This window comes from Pagrus major, chromosome 13 (assembly GCF_040436345.1).
Source record: "Pagrus major chromosome 13, Pma_NU_1.0".
In the NCBI taxonomy this organism is placed as follows: domain Eukaryota; kingdom Metazoa; phylum Chordata; class Actinopteri; order Spariformes; family Sparidae; genus Pagrus; species Pagrus major.
Window position 1 is genome coordinate 12820337 of NC_133227.1, and position 25846 is coordinate 12846182.

The following is a 25846-nucleotide window of genomic DNA, read 5'->3' on the forward strand; positions in this document are numbered from 1 at the left end:
CGAATACATTGAAGTGAATTGTGTTTTTAACAGGTACCATCACAGGAGCACCATTAGTCTCCAGAGACTGGTGGACTTTCAGTTCTCACCTTCACCTTTGCCCTGTGAAATTGCAAGTAAATAGAAACACTGATACAATGTGTTTGGAAACTGAGAAGCCACTCTTCTAGGAGTGCCATCAAATAGTTTTGCATGATATGACATTGGACTATGAACTAAAGTGCATGACCGTACATGTAAGACACAACCAGACTGTTCTTGACAAACAAGAAGCCTTTATTTTTTTAAGTGGAAAACAAAACCGCTGTTTCATTCATTATGATCCTGATAATGCACAATCAAGTATCTTAAGTGCACAATTTAAATCTAAGGTAATTTAGATAAGAATATAAGTTCAAAGGAGTTAATGATTGATTTCCTGTATACACGCAAGCCTTTGATAAAAACTTCAAATTACCACGAGTCCTGTGATATCGTTTCTGAACTGGATGAGCGGGTCAACTGAAAAGGTTAAAGGCAACCCTCAACAGGACATGAGGAGAAGAAAGTTTGAAAAAATACTCTTCTGCACACTCAGTGACAGTGAACTAGAATGAAAGCCAACAGAAACAAACCGCAGCATAAAGAGGGGGCATGGGGCATGTTAGTCAAACACAAACAGGTCTGCAGTCCCTCGTGAGGTGGAATGGTCCCACGTTAGAGCAGTATTTAAAGCACATGGAAATGTCATCTGAATGCAAATTTGCTTGGAGAGTCCTGCATAGGCTTTGCTGGAAAGAATCAAACTTTCCTGTAAATCGTATGTAAAATACTCTCTTGGGTTTCTTTCAAGAAACAGCCCTGAAGTGTGTGTATGTGTGTGGGGACACAACTGGTACAACGTAGTGTTTCAGGATTTGTGGTCATGGAGGCGGCAGTCTCATGTTCAAATATAGAAGAACATATTAGCATTTGTTTGTGTCTGAATATACAATAATTAAATGCATTTTACAGTCGGACAGAAGAAGCTGCTCACACACATCAAAAGGAAAAGGTTCTACATTAATTCTTCTCACTACAGAGTGCAAATCAGATGCTTCACAACAGACCTTTTTTTTTTAAACTGAGAAGAGGACTAGCTCTTCCCACAAGCCCCCCATTGTACATAAACCATTTCCCATTCAAATAAAATAGACAAAAAGAAAAATTAATCTAGTCAATACGGAATGTGAGAAAATTAATCTTTGTGATGCAATCTTTTTCTTTGACAACAAAAATAAAACTGAGTCCTTCATGACAGTTTTAAAAGGGGAAGAAAAGTAAAAAAAAAAAAAAAAAAGTTTGTCTGTATTATCCCCAGCTCCCTGTAGAGGGCAGACAGAGACAATAATGGTCTGGTGAAGGACTGTGGGAGATGGATGGATGGTAACTCCAGCCTGCATGTGGAGAGAAGGGGGCGGGGGTCTTTACATGCCATAGCCGAAGCCTGGCTGAGCTGCTGGCTGACTGTATCCTGCAGGCGCCTGGTAGCCGTAGCCGTATGCTTGCTGAGGGGCCACAGGTACGCTGGGGCCTGCTGTCAGCATCAGCTGAGGTGTGCCTGCAAGAAACACAAACAGGAAAGGTTTCAAACATGCAACTGGTCGGTTTATTGAAATAATCAAAAATGCTTCCTTCACTGGTTTGTTTATCTAGTTTTTTAGCTTTAAAAAGTTCTTGTGTGGTAAGCCATATATTTTCACTTTCAGCTGCAGGACTAAAAGCAGCCGTTACCATAACTGTGCCTCATGAAAAACATCATAAAATGCCTCGACCCTGTGACCCATTTGTAAAACTCCCTGATACTATCTCTATTATAAACATCAAACTTTCACTGCCTGAAACTTTGAAGGCGCTGAAAACTTGTTTTCTCAATCAACTTCTTACTGTGATGTGTTCCTACATGAACACAGTATTTTCTGCCATGTTTGGAACAGTTTACACATCAGTGCACTTAAGTGATTTCTGTATTTCTTTTTTCCCTGTTCTTCTCTAAGTTTGAAGATGGCATGCTTCCATGCACCAATCAGGGTTGAACATTTAATAGAAATGTTTTTTTTAAACATTGTTTGCTGTTGCTAGTTTGGTATTGAATATTTAATGTTATGGATAAATGCGATACTAAGCTGCTATAATCAATTTCAGGACAAGTTTTCAGGGGCTTTAATAAATTCTGATATCAAAGGTCTCTATAGCACATTAACCACAGGAAAGGCTGGAAAATCTAGAAACCAAAAAGACTGCTGCCTTTGTGCTTGATCACAGTGAGACGGACATTGAAGACATCAGAGGACTGTTACCATAGACGATGGGTTGCGTCTCCGTTGCCTGCTCCTCTTCTTTCCTTACGGACTCTGAGGTTTCTAGTTTATCTACCTGCAAGACAAAGAAATGATAGCATTCAGAACAAAGCCACAACACTTCACGAGACTGAGCATACTTCACAAGTTAAAATAAAATAAAACAATGTTGATGTTAAATATATTTGTCAACTACTCTGACATATTTTGTGACAGGGATGTTCCTGTGGGTCACCACTCTAAGCAGATTTCATGTAGTAGCAACACAAAACATAATAAAACAAAACAAAACTGAAGGAACAAAAAGTCAGTTTCAGGTGATTGAACCATCACTATTTGCTTAACCTCAGAACACTTAAGTCCAACCAGTAATGCTAAATAACATAAATAATAATAATAAAAAAACAAGTTAAACTAATCATTTTAATTCCCTCTGTTCTAACTGTCTGGTCTGACAGTGACAATAAAAGCCACCACCTTTTCCCATAAAAACAAAAAACAAAAACACAAATAAATAAAATAATAGTAAGAGGAGGCAGCAAGTCAGATGCAGCAATAAGCAAAATATATGTATCAGGTCCTGAGGGGGAAAGCAGCAGCACCTGGATGCAGGTTATTTATACATTTGAAAGTAAAGGCTTGCTCAGCAGTGCACTTCCACATCTTGTATATATGCATTTATCATTCAGTTTCTCCATGCCTCTTGGGAAAAACAGCAGCCCTTTAATTAAAAGGTCTCTGCACACATTTTCACACATGAGCTGAAGCTTCACAGTGTACAGTAACAGTCCCATGCTTTATGTGTTACAGTGCTGGCAGTGAAGAACAGGCTGCAGTACTCAAATGCAGTTTGGTTGGAGGAGGAGGAGGAGGAGGAGGGAGGAGGGTGAGTCTCAGGCCAGGTGCCACTTACAGTTCAAGGCTTTCTACAAGAAGCCAGGCACAACCAACAGCCTGCTGCCAAGAGCTGTTTCCACACATGCTTTATTCTACTAACCAGCTAACATCAAAACACAGCAACCTTTTACAAACAGATTCATATTGTGCAGTGTCAACATCTGTGAGGAAATGCACTTTTAAGTAAAGTTGCAGAGAACTTATTAGTTATTTAATTACTGAAGCTTCTCCACTGTAAGAGCGCCAGTGGCAAAAAAATGATGGATACGTTCATGAGTTCAGAAGACAAAACAGATATATCAGCCATGATTAAAGATCTCTATGCAGTGCATTTTCTCTAACAAACTCAGTTGTGTAGACGATGTGTTTTTAAGACTTTTGATTTAATCTCTGTCGCAGTCTGCTGCTGGGTCAAAGTTCTTCAAACAGGAGATAGGGACAAACTATGGTCCCTTAACAACTGGTATAACTGGTTTAGATAATCTAAAAATAGTGTTAGCTGGATTGCATTCATTTCCCATCCACAGACTACTGAATGGGATTCTTCTTTTAGTATGTCTGCCCTTTAAACTGACAAGAATGATCTTATCCCTAACTTGTTCCTCATTGAAAGAATAGGACTTATTATTATTATACTACTACATCTATACTACAAACTATTTTTTTTTTATAATCACAACAGATTTATCCTGATAACTATATAACATGCAGGTTAACGCCAGATGTCAAGGTGCATCCAATGTCAATGTGGTGAATATAAACTCTACAATCATGTGTTCTTGCAGCAGACGGCTACAGTTGAATTCCTTCAGACTTGAAGTCTACATATCTAGATAATTCCCCAACAACTTCAATATCAGCTTCAAAGGCGTCTCAGTGACTGTGTTCGAGTGAGAGTGTAGCTAAAACCATGCACACTCAAGGCCGCAGTCATCCGAGCTAAATACTTAGATCAAAAACAGAGCATTTAGCTTTCACCTGTTCCTTAACTGCATCAACCTGGAAGAGAAGAGGTGCAGCATAGGAGAAGACAATTAACAACTATCTCCCTGTAACGAAATTTGGTAAACAGGCGACCATCAGAAGAAATTCTGGATATATCTTTCATTTGTTACTAAGAGGTTCGACTGGTGTTTAAGTCAAAGAAAAACATGGTATCTTCATATTTGAAATACTGTGAGGATTCTAAATTCATCAACATGCCAGATGTTTCTTATTATCTGCAGTCGAAGCCAACATTCTCATGTTGTCTACAAAACACAGACTGTTTTATTAGCTGCAGTTTTGTAAACGACTGTATCTGGTTAATGGATCAGACTCAAAAAAACTCCAAGGACCAAAAAAGGAAGAAAGCGTGCCCCTTATCAATATGTTTTCTAGTTGGAACAATTGATGTGGCACCCAATCAAAAACAGCCCTAATAACAGATAATTAAGAATATTAACCAGCATCCTTATTGCTGACAAAACCGCCTGAAATGTAAAGACCTGGTTTAGACATTGTGGGCCTGGTAGCAATCCTCTCTGCTAAGATAACAGCAGTGTTGCACAGTTGTATGCCTTTATTAATATCAAAACGTGTTTATTCCTCATGTCACTTGACCCCAGCCTAAGAAGAGCTGACCCACCTTGCTGAGGTACTCCCTCATGACCTGAATGAAGTATGGCATAGAAAAGTCCATGATGTTGTGCCTCCAGGCGGTCTCCAGCACCACGTCAGGTCGCAGCAGGTCATAGCAGGTGAACAGGCAGGCGGCGAAACACTCCCTCTTGTTCTCCTGTAGGAACCAGGCCAGCAGCTCCTCTGCCAGCTCTATGTCCTTGGACTCTGACGCATACTGCATGGCATCCTGCAGGGGAGAAGCAGCACGGAAGGTTCAGGAATGGTCCATCTAGGCAGAGTATCGTAAACATTCTCAAAGACAGTAAGGGTGAATGTTTGGGGCGAGGGGGAGCACCTTATAGAGCTTGTCCTTCTTGCAGAGCTCCACACTCTGTTTCCAGCGGTTGTTGCCCTTGAAGAGGTAAGCAGCAATTCTCCTGAACTCAATCAGCTCATGCTTCTCCAAGCGCTGGGCCAGCGAGATGTTGTCAAAGTTATCGTAGGCATCTATTGATGTCCTCAGTGCCTGAAGGGAAAATGGGGATTATTCAACGAAATAATCACATACATGAAATAAAAAGATATGGCAGCACCATCAAAAGGCTCACTCACCTGATAATCCTCCTCTGTGATGAAGAGGTTGTTAAGTGCTTCATTGACTGATTTGTTGTTGTGGTTCTGTACTGACCGCAGGTAGGGTTTGACCAGAGGCAGCTGTTTCACCTGTGGACACACATGTATAATCACCATCTCACTAGCAAAGGTTCCATCCAATTTTAGCCCAAATTTGACACATTTTCAGAGAAAGCATCTACAACTTCTCTATCATGAAAGATTAAAGTGTACCTTGCTGAAGAAGTTGACAGCGCGGGAGTGGTCCAGTCTGGGGGAAAGCACTATGAGCAAATCATTCAGTAACAAGGGCTTGAACTCCAAATAGAACTGGATGGCTTTGTAGTACAGCTCCACATTAGCCACCTACACAGGGTGCAGAGAGAAAGACACAATACAAAAACAATCATTTATGGAGAATGAACACTGGATCAGGACTATTGTGCAATATGAGGCATGATGATTATAATATTACACATTTAAGATACCTTAGAAAGTGTAATGATATTTGAGCACAATCCTCATTTCGACATCTAATCAAACTGTACCTTGGTGATGATGTCTTTGAACTGTCCCTCCTTCCAGGCGTCTGTCGGGTGGTTCATCATGGTGATGATGGCGTTGTCGAACTCCTCATACTTGTCGTACAGGAAGACCAGCTCGGCCCACAGGTGAGCCTGCTCCGCCGCTCTCAGGACTTTCGGGATGTTAACTCTGGACCAGAAGAGCTCCAGATGCTCCCTCATCTTCTGTGGCTTGAACTTGGAGTAAAGGATGGCCAGCTCTGTGAACATGCCCATGTGGGCGCGTTCCAGACCCAGGGCAGCCTCCAGCATGGTGATCAGCTCCTCGAAGTAGCCGCGGTCCTGAGAGAGAGGACAGAGGATTGGGTAAGTCACATCTCAAAATTACATTCAAACACAGCATTGCCTCTGTGTATTGTAATTTCATTTTAAACAACATGCCAGAAGTTGAAAAAATTGAATTTCTATCTTACTTGGTAGTAGTTGATCAGCTCCTCCAGCTCGTCAGCGTGCACCACGATGTGGAGACCGCACATCTGGGCCAGTCTGAACTCCTTGCCATCCACGCAGGCAAAGCACACCTCTTTCCAGGTGCGGGTGCTGTTGGCCTTGCGGGCGCCATCAACAGCGGCCTGGTACTCCCCGAGGTGCACCAGAGTTGAAGCCAGACGGCCAAAGTTGGAGACGTTGTTGTATAACAGCTTAGCAGCCTCGTACATTTTCTCATCGTAGCAGCGGTCACCAACCTACACGAGAGATACAATAAAGACCGTTTGATTTTTGACCTGACAGCTTATTCACAAAGTGTTCTATGAGAACGTGCCTGACCTGTTGGATGTGAGCATTGTTGGGTCCGTTGATGAACTCTTCCAGTTCAGCCAAGCGATTTGTTTTGGCCAAGGCAAAGATGAGCTCTGTCTCCACGTAGGACTCACGGGCCTTCTTACGAGCCATCTGAAGGAATTTGACCAAGTCCTCCCAGTTACCTGAAACACATGAACAGTAATATTAAGCTGTTGGTGTGTTCTTTTTTGGAAGTTGTGGAACACTACATCAACTTTATTTTATGCTGATGGTGTGCCGTTTGAATCAAGTATTGCTGCACTTGCTGCAACTATCAGCAAATTCCCCTGGAGGACAAAACTCAAATAACAAACTGCAAAACACAGCTGATGTACCCCATGTTAATTGCTTTCAATCGAAGTGGCACTGGCAAATGGCTAACAGCTTTCTCTGAAACCCTGCCTTCTGTTCATAGTGATTGATCAGCTCACAGTAAGTCAGGTGGTATTCCTTCCCTCTACTCTAAGCCCTCTGCAATACCTCTTTGGCAGACGCACAGCAGCACAGCATTAGACACTTACAACATGACGAAATAAAATCGCAACCTCAAAAGTCTGGTGCTTTTTTCTCTGCCATCTTTTATTACTTGAGTTCTCCTTACCACTCTTATCAGCAGCCTGTACCACCTCCATGTATGCAGAGGGATCATCAGCTTTGATGTATGAGTCGATGGCCTCTTTAACCAAGTCCTTCTGTAGCTGAGCCTTAGCCAGCTGGCTCCACACAGCCGGCTCATTGCAGCGTTCTGCAAACTCATAGGCCCGGTCCAGGTTGCCAATATGCTCGATCAGCACCTACATGAAAATAAAATATGGATGATCAACACTTCTTCAGTCAATAAGGTATTGGTCAAGCTGTTTAAGAGCTAATGACTGACCTGCACAGCAGAGGTGTTGACGTCAAACTTCTTGAAGATGGCAAAGGCCTCCTCGAAGAGCTCGTTGCTGATGGCAATGTTGGCAATATCTGGAGCGTCATAGTTGTCTAGCCTGCTGATGTACTCCATAACGCGAGTACGGTCAGCTTTGATCGCCGTTAGGATCAGCAGGTTCTGCAGATTTCTGTGGGAAAGTGAAGACACACAGCCCTCAGCACACTTTAGATTTGCAATCTGATTTTGAAATGTCTCATGGGAACAAAGCAAAACATCCAACGTATTAGAGCTACACACCTGTGTTCACTGAAGACGGAGTTGTCCAACACAATCTTCTCCAGCAGCTCAATGAGCTCGTTGGGCAAGTCTGCTGTCATGAAGGCCTTGACAGTGACTGACACCTCCTCTGGGTCCTGGGTTTCTGACAGGGCTGTCTGCACCACCTGAGGACAAAGGAACAGAGGCTTAGAGAAGCACTGTGCAGCTGTATCAATAAGAGATAAAAGTCTTCTTCTGTATACTTTACCTGGTCAATGAGTGGTCGTCTGAAGGGGTTGCTCTCCAGCAGCACACTGGCCCAAAGGTCAGGGTCTTTGCGGCGGACCAGGTAGCGAGACAAGCTCTTGAAGAGGGAGTTCTCATTGCAGACCTGATATGAAAAGAACAAAAATGACAAGACAGTTTAATGTACTACATCAAAAAAGGATGGTGAATTGAAAAAGACATTTGGGTACACAGGTGAGAGGCACACAAGTACAAAAATTGCTCCTCACATTGATGAGTTCCTGATCACACTGTCCTCTCTCATAGGCCACACAAGCCAAGTGCGGGTCTCTCTTCTCGCAGTACTTTCCCACCACGCGGCTGTCATAGAACGGGTTTTCCCTCAGGAAGCGTTCAGGGTTGTTGTTGCTGTCAATGTAGATCTTGGCCAGAGCATTATGGGTAGCAGGCTCCTCACAGCCTTCATGGATGCGAGACTCAAGCCAGGGCAGCAGCAGCTTCAGTCTGTCAGAGACAAAGAAGGTCAGGACTCTGGCTGTTCAGACAACTTCTCACACAAGGATGAAGCCCAATTTAAATGTTATATGGAGCACTAGATTGACAATGTTCTTCATATGGGCATCTGTTTGGGGCTTGTTATGGTGAATACGTCAACTTCAGATAACTGCAATTTAATAAGAATTTGATTTTAAAAGACACATCACACAACTTGTTACTTCTAAAGAACATGTTTTCCACTGCTGTAACAATACAGCTACCTGCTGAACTGACCACTGTGCCTTCTCTTACTTAACAAAAAGTCAGCTCTCATGTAAATGATCGGTAATGCCTTTACTCCTGCTCACACTCCAACACAAGTTATTGCTTGAGAAAGTAACTATGTAGTAACATAGTAACTATGAGAACATTAATAAGTTCATGTTTCTAAGTCAAATAGATAAAGATAAATTGTTGGTCATAGAAAAGTCATTGAACGTCACATACTCATATTCTAACGAGGCAAATGTCAACAATCTGGTGTTCCAGATAGCGCTGCAATTGAAAGCTAAATAACCTTTTCTAATTGCACTGAAAAATCCAACATTCTCATATTTAATCGGATGTAACGTTTAGAAACATGTGGGTGGAATCGTGCAGCACCTGTTCCTCTTTTCCACCTCAGCGACCAGTTCATCAGTAGAGAACTGTCCCCTGACAACCAGGATCAGGCTCTTGATGACATCCTCGGAGCAGTCTACGTCTAAGAGACCACCGACCACAACAGGCAGACGGCTTGGATTAACCTAAGACACAAATTTAGCAATAAATCTCATTAGCTTATTTCTGTAATTGAAGGATGTTGTATAGTTGTCATGATGAATCTGAAAGTCTCACTATAAAGCCTTACCTTCTGGACATAGATCTCAATGTACTTCTGCAGGTTGTTGCGGTACAGGTAGAGGACCAGGTCATGGACAAAGTCAAAACGGTCACAGACGATGATGAGTGGCAGCTGGTCGGTGAGTTTGGCTTCCTGTCCATCACACACACAGGAGGGAAATAGGCCACGTTGAGTGTAAGATAACACAACTTACCACACCTCTATACAAGCCACAAAACATCAACCAACCCTGATCCAACAGGGCTGAAAATGAAATTTAAGATATCATTTTCTGGCTCCAGAGCCAACTCTTCTTGATTCAAAAATGACACGTTTAATAAAATATGAAGAGGGGGAAAATAAAAGGTTTGTCACTAGAACAAATGGAAGTTAGTGTGTTTCACAGTAGAGACACAGAACAAGACCTCTAAATATTCTAAAAGGAGCTTTCTTACTTATTAACAGGCAGAGAGCTGCCATTCGTCAGGTCAACACTAGACAGCGCTGACCACAAGAGTCCTCTGTACCACAATGTACTGGTGTGCCGACACACTGCTGCCATACACACTCGTATAGGATTAACAAACTGGGATTGTGCAACTTGTCGATATCATGAAAGAACATGCTGCACTGACTAGAAGCTCCTATTAGGGGACTACACACTATACACAAAGACACCTTCAATGTCCTCAAATATGGAGTACAGGACCTCCAATTTATTCACCATTAACTTCAGTTACACACAAAACATCCAATGAATGACTAAGACTACATAAAGTTTAGAGAGCCCTGGTTGCACCACAATGGGTGTATGGATTGTGGCGTATAAGCAAATACGACTCCATACAAATCCCAGTTTGAATCCTAAAGGGAAGGGATGAAAGCAAAAAAAGAAAGGAGAAGTCCTGTGCTGAGGGGAAGGATCGATTTACCTGATACATGTCCTGCCATTCCAAAGATAAGAGGAAAAGCACAAAAGATAATTGACTGCCATCAGGATGGTTGAACATTTTTAACCAATACAGGCAGATTCCTGCGGATCTGTTAGCGATACTGTAGTAAAAATTTTCTAGTAAGCACTTTATGAAATACGTGTAATGAATAAAAACTGACTGGAAATGGGGATTCCACAATTCAAAAAAACCTTTCTGGTTCAGACGAGATTTAATAGTGACCAACCAACCAAAACAATACAGTAGATCAGAAACACAAAGATATGGTGTATATGTGAGAGAGAGTGACTAAAGGAAGAGAGGACCCTGTGAAGGAAGAAAAGAGCTGTTGGATGTCAGTGTTTCATCACTCCAAGTGTCCCTGCAGCTTTACCTTGAGGAAGTTCTTGACGCGCTCGGGGTCGTAGCAGTTGCTCTCTCTGCAGATCCTCTCCACCTCTTTGATCTGACCCGTCTTGCAGGCAGCCTGGATGTATTTGAAGTGAACCTCAGGGTCCTGACTGAAGTTCACAATAGAGCCCAGGAAGTAGAACAGACCTGAGAGACACAGTCACTTATGATTAGCTTCAAAAGACGAGCATGTCTCCAGCTCCTCCTATCTAATGACAGCATTATAGATCCAGTAATACATCCTGAAAAGATATGACTGATGTAAAATGTAGCTTCATGACTGCAGTTTTTCTCTTCCCCAGTCAGCTTACTTACATTTTATGCTCCATGGTTCCAGTAAGAGCAGAGGAGCTGAACTAATTCACCTCCAGGCCATTCTTTACAGTCAGTATTGATTGTCCTGCCTCTGCTCTGGCCTACATGTCTAATTGATAGTTAGGGGACATCTATCTAAGTACATGGGCAGGAGGGAATGGCTGCATAAATAAAACTGAAGGACAAGTGAAATGCCACTCTAACATCTAGCCTGGAAAAAGGATATTTAAGTGAATTAGCCCATTGTACAAAACCTAGCCTAAACTTTTGAAGATTGCATTAGCTACTTTTCAATACTTCGTGTCTCTGAGTGAACTGGGTCTTATAAGCAAATGTGTCATCAGTGACTGTGAACTTAAAAAAGATTCAAATGTCAAATTAAGCTGTATGCCACTATCAAGTTTGGGATCTCACCTTCAAAGCTCTTGAAGGACTCAAAGAGCTCAGTGAGAGACTGTGTGGTGAGCTGTTCATGGTACTTGGAAGCCACCTGGACACAGATCTGCAGGTTCTGGCGGATATTGGCTGACAGCATGGCCCTGAGGCACTCCAGAGAGTCCTCCACCGACAGCGAGCCAAAGAAGTTCACCAGCCACTGGAGGTGGAAGAGGGAATGTTGGTATAAGCCATAGGTTGTACAATATCTACCAAGGAGTTGATCGAAAATGTAAAAGAAAAATGGTTTGGGTTTTACTTTAATTCCTTTCAGCCTACCTCTGGGTTGAGCAGGTGTGTGTGCACCACAGCACGCTTGATGTCATACAGGTCTGTATAGTGCTCCAGCGCCCGTTGCAGGAGTCCAGCCTTCTCACAAAGCTGGGCGATGTGGGCACGGTCGTAGTTGGTGAACATCTGGTTGCCCAGGATAGCATCAGCAACCTGCACCCATGACATGTGGCAATGAAAAAGGTTAGAAAAAAGTGCATCCCAACTCTATTTATCAGATTCCTTTTAGTAGGTGTAGATGGGTCCACCTGTGGAGCGTGCATGAGGTTCATCTCCAGCAGGCGAGTCTGCAGTGGTCCTTCTGAAGGTCTGTTGTTTTTCAGAGCGTCCAGGAGGAATGAGGTGCACTGCTGGATCAGGTTGTACTCCATGAATACGTCCACGATCTGAACAGACATGGACACAGAGAGGAATGAAGCACATGCTTTAATAAGCTGCTAAAATCCTGACATCAGTGTGTCAAATATCAACATTTCTTTGAAAGCTAAGTTCCACTGCTCTACTTGTTAGTATACGACACCTCCCTCCAAGAAAAGCAGACCACTCTTGCCACAGTCCCCCAAATTTCGGCACCACTGGCCACTTGGAATGCAAATTAAAAGTTGTCTGACTACAAAACATTTCTTCCTCTAAAGGTTGAAGAAAGCCTCTGATGCAATGTGTTTTATTCTTTAAACTCTTGTTCCCTGCCAGTGCAGCACTTTAGGCAATTCAGAAAGCTGTGTCAGCAGTTGACATTTCCAGTGCAAATGACTGCAGTGGCAGGAAGCTAAGGAAGAGGTGCATTTCCTTTATACAACAGGATAGCTGACGTTTACAGATGTTGACATGTGTGTGACTCAGAGAAACGGTTTGTCCAGTTTAAAGGAAAGTCTGGGGTTGATTTATTAACTGCTGACTTGGGATGTAAGAAGGTCACAATGAATATTTTCATTTAGGAAAGTATAGTTAGTTCTCACCCTAACCTCAAAGACAGTACAAGCCAATCGAACCTGCGCTGTAGGGCAACAGTTGATTTTCAAACTCGTAGTAGACTCACCTTGGTCACTTTCAGTCAGAGTAAGAGCAACATCTTTTTAAAGCTCTTTAGCAGAGACCTTTTCCACACCAATATATATATTAGCAGAATTTGAAATTATATTCATTAGAAAAATCCATGTATTCTTCATTGAAAATAACTCCTCCCTTTCTCTGACCTGTGTGATGTCTGCCAGTGGCTCTTCATCCTGGACCAGCATCTGAGCAAACTGCAGGCCTTGTTCAGGGTTGATCCGCATCACATTCCTGAGCAGAAAGATCCAGTCTGGAGTGTAGCCCACCTAGAACAACAAAACAAAAACTACATTAATGCCATCGTTAAAATTCATGTGACATTTTTTGTGTTTCACTTAACTGAAACTAAATCCTCGATTAAAGCGTAGAGAAGGTGTTCAGTTTTGAAATGCATTTAATATGGGTGTGACTTTTCCTTTAATGGCCGTACAAATCATCATTGGGAATCATTAAAATTTTAAGTGCTAATACCTCAGCAAGACACACATACCTTCTTGGCGTACAGGACAATCTTGGGGAACTGACCAGTCTCTGCAAAGCACTGGATGACTTTGTTGGGGACGTTGGCCCTCAGGTAGACACTGAGAGCCAAGGTAGGATCCACTGCCTTCACCAGGTCACCCAGTTCCTCTGAACATTCCAACTGAACCATAGGAAAAATAACATCAGTGCTGAAAGCAATTCATTTGTCATTTTAAAAAAAAAAAAAAAAAAAAAGCATACAGTGTCTCTTTCCCTTTTTTTCCTTTCCTTTGTATCTCTTTAGATTTTTTTCATCTCTTTTTCCCTTTTAATTCCTATATTCAGTCTATGTTTCCTTTTTTTAATACTGCATGTTGCACCAATTGACAACAGGAGAGCATACTGAGCAAATTTAGTAAATATGTGGATGACAAAAAAAAAAACATTAAAATGCACTAAAATATGTTGAATAGGAAATGAGGGAATGTCCAGATACTGTTGTACAATTTACAGTTTCTAAGAAAAACTTCACAAATTCCTTACATAACACATGTTCTCACATGATCCAAGATAATAGACGAGTCATATAAACAAATGGGCAGTTCAGGAAGAACCTCTTCCTGTGAGTGGGGGCTGAGATGGACATCTACAATACCTTGTCTTCCTTGAGCCACTTCTCCAGAAGCTGCTTTCGTCCCTGCTGGAGAACAGGCCTGCAAAGCTCCAGGGACTCAAACTTGTTGAGCTGGCCCTGATCCAACAGGATGCCAAAGTACTGCAGCAAGGGGGAGGTCTGGCCTGGCTGAGTTGGAACGCCCTGGAATCGACGGATGGTGTCTGGGGTTCGCAGGATACCCTGAGGGGGAAAAGGTCAACTGAAGGTGAGAGGAGGGCTGAACGACTGACAAAAAGGTAAAACAAATGGGTAGAACATAACACAATAGTAGTACCTTGGGTGCATTGGCAGCGACCTTGGCAGCCTCGGAGTAGTTACCGGCAGCAAACAGGTTGTTGAACTTGCGTGCAAAGAGCTCTTCTGCACCAGCGAGGTTGTTGCGGACAGCTAAGCGGAGAGCCAGGTCTGGATTCTGGAGCACGTTAGTGATGTAGGGGATGATGTTTTCTTCTTCCACGCAGACTGACAGAACCTGTGTAACAGGAAGAATAATGAATGTTGCGGCGAAGCACATGAGAGACCAGCCACAAGGTAACACTAAAGAGGATAACATCTGGCAGCATGATTTCAAAGTTTTTTGTTTGTATGAATCCGATTAAAAATATCCAGATTTCCTTATAGTATCGTATTGTTTTTGCTTGTAGTCAGTTCAGTATCATTTACTTTGCCTTTTGGTGAAGGGTCCTGAGGTGACAATCACGTGCTTCTATCATATATGAAGCATCAAGTCAAATGAAGTCAGATGCCCCCTAACACCAGCTCCGTAAATGTTTAGCAGGGCTCTGAATTTAAGCTAGACCGCCAAATCAACCGGGCCGATAGAGTTCAGTCTCAAGTGGATTTGATGGATGGTCTTTTTTATTTTAACTCATCTTAAATATATCTGGCATAAACCAACACATTCCTTATTCATGTCCTGTGCCAGAAATTAGGAGAGTGAGCAAGCTTTGCTGAATAGCATTAAACTCCTTTAAACGCTGTCTGGCCTTGGGATGTGGCTGCTGAATGCAAATGTATTATTAGTGGGTCAGTGTAACGCATGGCTTTTGTGAGCAGTCTGGCAACAGAGAGAGAAAGGAGGAGGAGTTGAATGAAAAGAGCAGGATGAAGGAAAGGGGAGGGGGGGCAAAGGAGAAAGACAGCCACTGTTGGCCCCTCTACAAACAAGCCCAGCAGGTCAGTGCCCCAGCTTTTAACACGGGTGACTAGACCTCATTCTTCCTGCCACTAGAGCAGAATCGCTTAACGTGGGTGGACTAATTGGAGGTAGTTGAAATAAGAAATGGACACAAAAGAAGGAGTAAAAATAGGTCCATTAGTGGAGGTTCTGTGTTCTTCTCAGTATGATGGTGTTGTCAGGGAGGGGGAAACGGCACCCGAAAGAGATGAAGAGGCTAATATCGAAGTCAGGAATGATTACAACCAGAGTCCTTTGGACAAGTATACTTCAGCAATAACCTTCAGTCAACTTAAAGTGTAACAAGCCACATAAATACAATGATCAGAGTCTGGTGGAAAAAAGACACAAACTTGCCAGAACAACTACAGAGCACCAAGCATCAGATGACACATGAGCTGTCCTATCAAGTGATTCACTGGCTCAGACACAAACACACACAGACAGAATAGTAAAACTGGAGGGCAGACATCACAGGTCTCTGCCTTGCTAATGACGTGAAAGACAAGGTGGAGTTTGTGATTGGATGAGAGTACCAGCACTAAGAGGATTGAGGGCACCAGGCTGTGCTTCCCACTTCAGATCATGTGCTAAAGGGTGGTGGGCCCTTTTCTCCCTCTTGCTCTGTTGCTTTCTCTCACTCATTTCCATCCTCTCCCTCTCTGTTGTGTATGCAGCAGTTCTGCACTGCAGCTATCATCACTGCATGTTAATGTCAGGCCAGGTCCGGCAAATACACACTGCCTGGTCTGAGTCATGGTGTCAGAGATCCTGATGCTAAGACTCAAACTCACAAGCAAGCACTGCTAAGCTCCCAATAAGAAACTTGCTGACATCTACAGAGATCAGTTTAGGCAGTGTGGAAGCAATGTTCACCAAGCACTAGTTTTTTTTTTTTTTTTGTTTTTTTTTTACTTCATTTAATTCTTTATTTCATATCCCTTGGATATTGTTGCACAGTACCTGAGCTCCCCCGTCATTGCACTGCTTGGTTTACTTTGTGTCGCTGTTCATGTGAAAAAATATAGATCCTTGAATAATACTGAAGAGATCGAAACATCCAAGTATCAGAGAAACATCAGAGACTAACTTCTATGAAGTGATTAGGACGCTTATGTTCCTTTTTTTTCAGGATTGTGTCAGGATCTTACTTTTCCTCAGAGTGGGGTTGTGGCAGTATTGATTTTTTCTCACCACGGTGACAAGACGGCACATCTCTGTGGTTAACCACCATTTAGTTCTGTAATGTCTTTTTTCTAACCAACTCCACATACTGGATGGCTTTTTTTCCAATGGTGATATTTGTTAGCATTAACTTTCACCAGAGTACTGTAATACCACAACACAAATATTCAACTACAACCCGAATTCTAAAAAAAGATGGGACACAGTGTAAAACGTAAATAAGGAATACAGTCATTTGCAAAACATTAAATAGGTCTACTGTTTTCAATTTAACACAGGTCAGATTAGCAAATAATCACGTTCTGTTTTATTTTAGCGTCTCAACTTCTTTTAAATCGGAGTTGTACAACTTGACCTAAAGTTAAACTGCCATTATAATCATCCTGAACTTTTTAAGCAGTAGCACAAAGCAACATGTCCCTTTCTGTGGCATTCTTTACTCTTCTGCTTGTGTCATCCAACCAGGAATAAAATATGAGACTGCATCAGATAAAGATAGCCTCTGAGTTTCCAATAATCTGGTTAGCTTTCCCTATATATAAAATAAATGTATGGTAAAGGCACTTAGTAATGTATAAGTCAGTATCAGGTTGCCAATATTGTTGGTAACCAACCCACACAACTGGAGACACTGGGCCTAGACAGTGGCCTATTATCTCTCACATCACTGCCTCCAAGTATGTGTCTGTGTGCATGCGATGTGTGTACACACACACACATACGCACTTCGCTGCCCTGCCATACAGCGAAATCCGTCACTGCCTCAGATCAGCTTTCCTCACTTCACTCAATTATTCATGTGGTGTGTGGCCTGGCTGGAACATTATTCATCAGCTGGCTGGATCCAGTTCTCCTCTCTGGTTCAGCTTTACAAAAGCAGTGAGACACAACCCTCTCCCCGCTCTGTGTGAAACACTACACCTTGGATTATTTATGATGCCTCCTGGCAAAGTCTGAGCTTGCCTGATGACGACAGACAAACAAGGAGTTGTTGTTATTACTCCATTCAGCAACTGATGTTGATGTTGTGCATGTTTATATTCATTGACCCGTGTCAGATTTGCTGTGTGACACGACCTGATGACTTAAGGGGTAAGTAATAACGACATGGTTCTGATGTGGCTGTGTGATACAGGTTAGGAAGAACATTTAGTTTCACCAGCAAAATTCTACTTTGACATTAACAAGACTGAGCAGCCATGTTTAACATGCATTTAATTTCCTTGAGCACATAAGACGAACACTGGTTGACATTCTTACCTGTCCCTTCCTGTTGACCCCAATGATGCCTGAGGTGGCCTCATGTGGAGCGGTAACAAAGATGGTCTCCCCACTGATGCGGTTCATGTAGATGCAGGTGCCTGTCTCCAAGTCATACAAGTGAATGTAGCCATATTTGGTAATAAGGAAAACCACATCTTGCTTGGAGCTTATCTGTCAAACAAAGATGATATATATTATTATTACATTATTGCCACACTTATATAGTCAATTAGTCTTTGTCTGAGCAGGAGCTGTCAATTTTCTTCAAAAATTCATTAGAGCATAATAATTATGTTATATGTGGGTTATTCTAATTAAGTAAATTGAATAACATGCCAGTAGGGATGAGAGGATTTGAGATTTTTATCACAGATCATGGTAAAAACACTCCAGGATACATTGATCATGGTGAATTTCCATCATTGGGATAATCAGAAATCAGAGTCATTGTGAATATCCTCATGAGTGACTTGAAAAAGCTATCTTGTTTGCTAATTTAGTCTTTGACTGATTTCCTGATTTATTTTTAATTTCCACAAAGTGGAGTCTGCATCTTTCTAGTCATTCCAAAATTGGAGATGAGCAGCCCAACATTTATTTATCCTTTATTTATGCAGGCAGACCTTTTAATTTACGATTACCTTATTTAAAAAAAGGATTTTGACTAAAAAAGATTTATGTCCCATGTGTGATGCAATTTAAAATATTTGTTTCTTAACAAAATGTAAGGTAGAGTTTTGAGCATATTTTGATGATTATGGGAACAGTATCATGAACTGCAATTATTTTGGCCAGGATAATCATGAGATGAAGTTTTCATATTGTCCCATGCCAACGTCTTAGTTCAAATTTGTTTAGCATAGACTTTTTGAAGAAGTGACAGCTCTAGTCTGAGCCAGGTCCACACCTGCATGGCCACAGGGAAGTCATTCTGGGCTTCTGGAGGGAAGAACACATCCACTGCTTTCTTTGGAAATGGCTGGTTGCCAGTTGGTGGGGTCCCCACTTCAATGATGTGCAACTGCGTTGAAAGTGAGAAAACACACGAGAAACAGGGAGGATTTGTTACATCAATGCACATGACATTAAAATCTGTTTCCACTGATAAGGCATTAACATCAGTCACCTTTCCTCCAGCCTGGCCTCTGACCGCAAAGCAGAACAAAGTCGACTCCTCTGTATTTCCCTCCATCTTGAACTGGGCAAAGCTGGCAGCGTGGCCTTCGATGGGCTGAGAGACCTTTCTGTCAACAGAGTAGAGCTGCATGGCTCCTACCACCCGATTTTGCTAAAAAAAAAAAAAAGGCAAAACAAAAATATGTAAGTAAATATGTATACAACAAACTGACGAAAACTAAAGGCAAGCTACTGTGCATCTATGGTCATTTATGCAAACAAGTTATCTACTGTATATTTTCTGTGATGAACATTACAGTTGGACTTAATATGTTTAATATTAATCTATGAAAACATAAGAAGATTACCTGGGCTGAAATGCCGATGAGCAGGAGCCATTTCTGCTTGGCGTCAGTGCGGTAGTTGATGATCTGGCAACCTGCCAGGCTGGAGTGGCGGTCAAAGACTTTCACAGGCTGCGAGTCACCCTCCATGCTCCAGTGGTAGACGGCATTGTCAGTCACGAGTGCAACTGTGTTAAGAGAGATCCACTTCCAGAAGGTAACATCGTCCGTCATGGTGTGTGCCTTCATCTTGCTCTTCATTTCAATGTTGAAGATCTGAAGGGTTTTGGCGGCTAGAGGGGGGAGAAAGGGGGCAGGAGCCGGGCCCCAGAAGAATGTTTTAGTTTCTGACAACAGTGTGTCCACACATAGGAAAAGAAATGCACCAAATTTCAATAGAAGAGGGAGATTAAAATTTGAAATATTGGTAGTCATGACACAGAGGTCATCAAGCAACGACGCCATGACTGATAGAAAGGGGATGCCATACATGCTGTAGTCGGAAATTATGTTACATGTGAAGTGTAGTGAGACAACTGGCATAGAAATAACGAAGCAAAGTGAAATAATTTAAATTTAGGCCTCCAGAGAGGCTACACGAGTGTCACTCTGTCAATTAAGCGCACTTCAAGCAAGTACATTGTTCTGTTCTGAACTATGCAGTTATATTATGATTTGGCAGGCTAATACCAATACATAACTACAGAGCTGCCTAATACCAGATTAAAGTAGAGTTATGTAAGTTAAGTAAATGAATAAGTTATTAGTTACTTTCAATGATCAATAACTAATAGAAGCACCTTATAGTTTTTGTGAGAGCGTGAATAACGTAATACATGCATACCTCTTTCTTATTGTAAATTAAGAATATGCAATAGTAAACCCAGTACTTAACTAAACTGACCACAGCTCTGGAAAGATGTTTGATAAATGTACTCAGCATATGTAATGTATTATTATGTCCGACTACTTGGTCAGCCCCATTAAATGAAAAGTCTTCATTGACAGAAACAAAGCAGACAGAGGGTGGAAGCAAGAAACAAACAACTCACAAAGAAGGCAAACACATCTGCATCTGAGTTCAATATACAACACTTGAACACGACAGTTAAACAGATACGTGGAGGCACAATTACAGGGGGAGGGAAGGTTTTAAGCAATTAGGAGACTTTTGGACAAGCGTCAAAGGAAAGGTTTCCAATAATGATTATGGTTGATCGTCTAGAATTGAGTTAAAGATGTTTTGTGATGTCCTGATAAAAGATCAGAAACTAAATGCTCAAAAAAGGTGCACTCACCTGCATTTTTGTGTATTAGTTAGGGTTAATTTAGTGAGCTAAAGCTTTATTAAAAAGCAGTGTGACTTCCTTGTTTGCTCATTATTCAATACTCATCAAAAAAGTGAGAAAAAGTAAAGACCAATACGTTAGCACAACAGTCAAGATCATTTTGCCATCACTAAGCCATGGGATCAGAGGACAATAAGCAGTGTGGTGAATGGACCACTTGCAGCAGCAGCCAAATTTCAACGAGCAAGCAAAGGAATTTTTAATTGAATTATGATTCATGATCAGCTGTTTGAGGTGTGTGTGCGTATTGTGTCTGTTCTTCAGACATGGTTACATGAAAAGATTAAGGCTCGATACTGTGTCACATGAGAAGCATCATTATGGTAGACTGAGCAGAGAAGACAGTGAGGGAAGAAAGAGGGAGGAAGCGTCTACACTTATCCTACGCTACAAAACTAATGACTGGTCTTTTCCTCAAAACATATCATCTGTAATAACACAACTTGTATGCTATGGCTGATGAAGAATGTGGATTGCTGAAATGTTACTGTATTTGTAAAACTCAACGCTTTTAGGTTTTATGAAAAAAATAGTGTTTTTATTGCCTCTTCCTCCCAATTTTTTGCTCAATTCTTTTTATTATTATTACTATTATTTTTTATACAAGAAACATTTTCTGACCTCTCCTAATAACAAGATGACCCTGTTTACTACAAACTGAGGGATCACTGTATTCTTATTTGGAGCATTAAGACAATAACTTTAGTAGAAAATTGCAAACATTATCAGGGTGAACGATACAAATAACAATAACAAATTTGCTTCTCCTAAAATAGTAAAAACAAGGAGCCTTGTGTGTTTGATGTCTATCATTTAACCGGCATAATGAGCAGAGATAGGTCTATTGTAATGCTCACTCCTGCTTATGACAATATGTCACATGTTTGTCAGCAATGAGCTACAACTCTATAAAAGTTCAGCACAAAGTTTTATAACTGCACATTGAACCATGTCCACAGTAGGGAGGACAGTCAGCAAAGGAAGGTTGTTTAACTCGTTTTAAAAAGTAGATACATTTAAAAGAGCCGCAGAAAATCTGCAAAGTTCATTTACCATCAACAGCCCTGTATCAACCCAACACAAATTCTGATGTTCACTAGATATGTTCACTTCAAACAAATGCTTTAAAGCCTGGTAAGTGGTTTACATAATAATATTGGTAAAATAAGCTGAGATAAATAATTTGCTCATGTTAATGCCCTCGCAACCATTGTAAATGATCAAAATGATATAGTCATTTTACAGTTGAACAACAAGTGTTCATTAACTTAACTTTTCACCCCCTGACAACAAGTCTCACAAGTCTCACAAAGGTATTAACCCAGTTCACTTCCCATCTGGGACTACTGTCACATCAGGAACATGAGAAATCAAATCAATGTAGCTATCAGATGCCATCAGACTTCCTATAAAGGCTACAGGTCTACGCTGTCTGATAGTTGGAGCAAACACTAATTTTCAGTCCTTGCTATGGAGAACTTTATCGCTGAATGAATGAACATTTATTAAACACAGTTCAGAAACAAGTGAGACAACAGGTTTGGGCAATTACCACTTCACACAGGTGGACTAAGACATGGATTTCAAATGAAAATCAAGAAGAAATGTGAATTAAAATGAAATAGTTTTTACCCACAGTATTACCATATGTAAAACAGCTTCTAAATCACTTATACATGTAATAAAAATGATGGAATGCCAGCAAGCTATAAGGCTGTGAAAGCTAAATCCTGTTTATGAAGAAATGTGTTCAATGGCCTAGATGTGGAAGAAGGTCCAAATAATGATTCAGAAATTGGTTAAGAAATATGAAAAATATTATACGCTAGGCCATTGACTTAGCGAGGCAACTTCCACTGCTATACAATGGTGGATAAAGTAATGTCAGCTGTAATCAATACAGTCTGTAAGCTTCATTTGTTACTGAAGAGGGCAATTCTGAATCGGATAAATTCATAGATACGGTCTTAAACAGGATTTTACTTCCACAGCAAAGTAGTTAAATTTCAACTCACCGTCTGCAAACACATAAGAAAGCAGTAAAGAAAAAAAAAAAGAACATAGAAAAGACAAAAACAAAAACAACAAAAAAGTCAAAGCAATCATGATGCTGGACAAAAAGAATTAAAAATATGCTACTTTGAATAGTTACAGGACAAATGTTTGGAAAAAACATACATGTTGGCCAATAAAAATTACTTCACAGCAGAAAATTAAGTAACTGGATGTGTATGGACATAAATAGATGAAAATAATAATTTATAAATAATCTTAATCGTTTAATGGATAATGTCTCTAAGTTGAACAGACATGTCAGAACTTACTGCTGCAGGGGTCTAGTTAATAAACAACACTGAAGTAACATAATGTTGTTCTCTTTTTCTCTGGTAGTTCCTACACTGATTTCAAGAAATGTGGCCTCTGCCATATCAAAACTCTGCCTTACCTTTAAGTGCAATGACCTTGCTGGCTGGATTCATGATGGCGCTGTCGGCTGAGATGGGCCTGCGGATAGGTGTATTTGGGTCCGCCATGTCAATGATCACCACTTGAGTCTGGTCGCCCACCTTCTCCCGGATACAGATGAACTTATCCGACTCCATGGTTAGAGTGCTGAAGCCTATGTTAGCTGGATTGATCCCTAAGTTTTGGAGCTAAAAGAGAAGGGGGAAAAAAGTGGGGGGTATGTTAGGTTGACCAGAAATAGTCTGCAAAAGGTTACTGTTAAATATCATTTGCAAAGAAAATCAATGACATCAGTGAGATTACATTCTTCCTGTCACAGTCTCCTCTCCAGGTTGCCATTTGAGACGAGGAAGCTCTAGTTTATTTTAATCTCACTGTCAACTAATGCAATATTTCCCAAGGGATGCCCAGGAAACAATGAGGCAAAATAAAGGAGGGAGAAAAAAGTTCTTATTTGTCAGGCAGCAGGAAATGACTTTCAAGTGTTGCAGTGAGTGCCATGGGACACAAGGACCCCAGTGTACATTGTGCACAGTAATAATATTATATTCAAAAGTCAGTCAAATTAATTAAAATGCCTTGTGCTGACCAAAAAACAACAGTATTCAATGTTTTTGTGTTTTCACTACATGGTACAGCTTGGCTCAACTCAACGTGCTTTTGGTATCAGATACTCTTCTGAATTATTTTTGCCACTGCAGATAGTACTCTCAATGGAAGCAAGGCTCTTCATCGCTGATCTTCATTATGTGTGTTCCCTTGCTTCCGATATCTTTTCATTGGCAACAAAATCAGTTGACCATGGCATGGCAGCTTCCTTTTTTAAAAAAATCTGGGTTGAGTGAATAAAACAATTGCGGTCCAAATTTGCAGTGTGCAGGATGTCTGTGTCGCACAAGTGACTGTTCTAGTGACTATTCTCTCTCTGAGCAATCAGAGATCTGCCCCATTGTATCGGCAATTGCAACATCAACTGTGGTGATACCAAAAAAGTACCAGGTACTATACAAAACTTTTTACAATAGAAAGTAAAAGGAAAAAAAAGGGTGAGCCGAGTCGTACCATGCAGTGGAAACACAGCATTAGACTCAGCTGCTTCGCACTACAACAGCCAGTTGATGAGGTCACCAGGCCTGACACTGAGCAGCAGCTCATTGGACACATCGAGCTGTGAGTGTTCAGAACGGTTAGAGAGCTGGGATGGGTGGAGGGCTAATCCAACGCCAAATTCTCAAAGCATGGGCCAAACAGGAAACTACAACCATATTTCACAACACTGTAGTCTCGCTGCAGTCTGACTTCTTGCAGTTCATTGTATTTGGTAAAGATGCAGTTTGTCAAGGCTACGAGTACTGCGATTGCCGCAATGAAGACAATTTTGTCATACCACCACAACAGTCACCTGTGATAAATGATCATATTATGTTAAATCACATTAACTACGCATTTGAATCGTAAGGCTAATACGATCAACCAGTAAAAGTACACCACAGTTCAGCAGTGTTGCCTTAGTTTCCCTGATTTACAGGTCTGCTGTGACTAAGAAATTTCCCCATTTGCGGGACAAATAAAGGAATTCTGATTCTGAGGTCCCAGCAGAGCAAACAGGACATAAAGAGATTTAACCTGTATAAAAACAAAAGCCTGAGGTTATGGGTGAAATGCTTTGCAGCTCATAACACGAGCAAGCTCTGCAGCCCAGCTCACTGCCAAGGCTGGAAACAGGGCATCCTGCCTGCCTCACACAAACCCTGACACAGCACTACCTACTGTGGGTAGTGCCAAACAGATCTGGGATGGACCGTGAAGATTCTGGTACAAGTACAAACCATGTATCATGGTTACAATTCTAAATGAAATCAACAGAAACCACAGAACACTCTGTGTCTCCCTGCTAAGAAATTGCAAATGGCAATGCACTTGTGAGGTAAACCTGAAGGAAATGAAACTACCAAAAACATTTTGTATAGGCCATGTTTTGCTGTGGCAACTTCCTCTTCTTGCACAACCTGTCAGCAATACGATTCAATTGTACAAATGTCGAAAAAGTACCTGAAACTGGGGCATTATTTCCTGATCAAACTTGAGACAACAGCTGGTTAGATACGTCCCAATTTTATTTTTTGGTGAATTATTTGCACCGTTGTTATGCCCTAATTTCAATTTGCCATAGAGCTGACTAGACTTAATTATTTCTACACACTGAGGCATCACTTCACCTAGAACAGACAAAAGAAATACATGTATACAGACACAATTAATTACTTACACATAATTTGCTGTCATTAGCTGCCAGTAAAGTGTCTTCTGATTGTTTTGTTCCCCTAACAAGACTGCAAAAAAGTCTCTTAATTTAAGTACAGTCTGTTTTTTGTTTTTTTTAACACTTTTCTCAATTCTTAACTTATTGAAATTATTACAGTAACACCACATCAATACGTACACAGCTGCAGAGGCAGACAATCTGACAAAACTTCTCTTTATGCGGCAACTGTATTTGAATGTTTAACCGTGGTCATGATAACTATAATAAAATTACATAAAGACTGCATAGCTAATGCAATTTGATGAACAGGGAAATGTTAATTTACATTCTAATGACCTATGTTCTGTATCCTAATGGCAATCATAAATAACTGCAATAATTTACCAGCCATAGAGGTTAGCAGGTTCCTAATTTGCTGGCCCCATAATTTCATTTTTCAAATATCAAGAGCAGTTTTGAGAACACTAATTGGATCTCTGCCAAAGAGCCTACTAGGCTTGCCAAACACAATTTACCCATGTTTGGCAGCAAGTGTTCTTTTCAAGGCTTGCTAATGATATAATGTGGCTCC

The 25846-nt window shown here is 41.1% G+C and overlaps 1 protein-coding gene across 1 annotated transcript in view; it reads right to left on the bottom strand.

Moving 5' to 3' along the window:
- Positions 1–255: 255 nt before the first annotated feature.
- The window catches only part of cltca (clathrin, heavy chain a (Hc)), a 34025-nt gene continuing 8434 nt past the window's right edge, over positions 256–25846 (bottom strand). Inside the window, exons 2-30 of the mRNA XM_073479432.1 lie at positions 22990–23197; positions 19219–19487; positions 18861–19022; positions 18642–18755; positions 17732–17905; positions 14384–14581; positions 14089–14289; positions 13462–13614; positions 13115–13237; positions 12167–12304; positions 11907–12071; positions 11607–11787; positions 10861–11024; positions 9562–9687; positions 9315–9457; positions 8444–8678; positions 8197–8319; positions 7968–8113; positions 7674–7857; positions 7398–7590; positions 6782–6939; positions 6427–6699; positions 5978–6295; positions 5664–5795; positions 5430–5540; positions 5173–5343; positions 4843–5064; positions 2319–2394; positions 256–1579 (exon numbers count right to left, since the gene is read on the bottom strand). Of these exons, the coding sequence (XP_073335533.1) occupies positions 1446–1579; positions 2319–2394; positions 4843–5064; positions 5173–5343; positions 5430–5540; positions 5664–5795; positions 5978–6295; positions 6427–6699; positions 6782–6939; positions 7398–7590; positions 7674–7857; positions 7968–8113; positions 8197–8319; positions 8444–8678; positions 9315–9457; positions 9562–9687; positions 10861–11024; positions 11607–11787; positions 11907–12071; positions 12167–12304; positions 13115–13237; positions 13462–13614; positions 14089–14289; positions 14384–14581; positions 17732–17905; positions 18642–18755; positions 18861–19022; positions 19219–19487; positions 22990–23197 (4995 nt within the window). The 3' untranslated portion in view covers positions 256–1445. The remainder of the gene's footprint in view (positions 1580–2318; positions 2395–4842; positions 5065–5172; positions 5344–5429; positions 5541–5663; positions 5796–5977; positions 6296–6426; positions 6700–6781; positions 6940–7397; positions 7591–7673; positions 7858–7967; positions 8114–8196; positions 8320–8443; positions 8679–9314; positions 9458–9561; positions 9688–10860; positions 11025–11606; positions 11788–11906; positions 12072–12166; positions 12305–13114; positions 13238–13461; positions 13615–14088; positions 14290–14383; positions 14582–17731; positions 17906–18641; positions 18756–18860; positions 19023–19218; positions 19488–22989; positions 23198–25846) is intronic.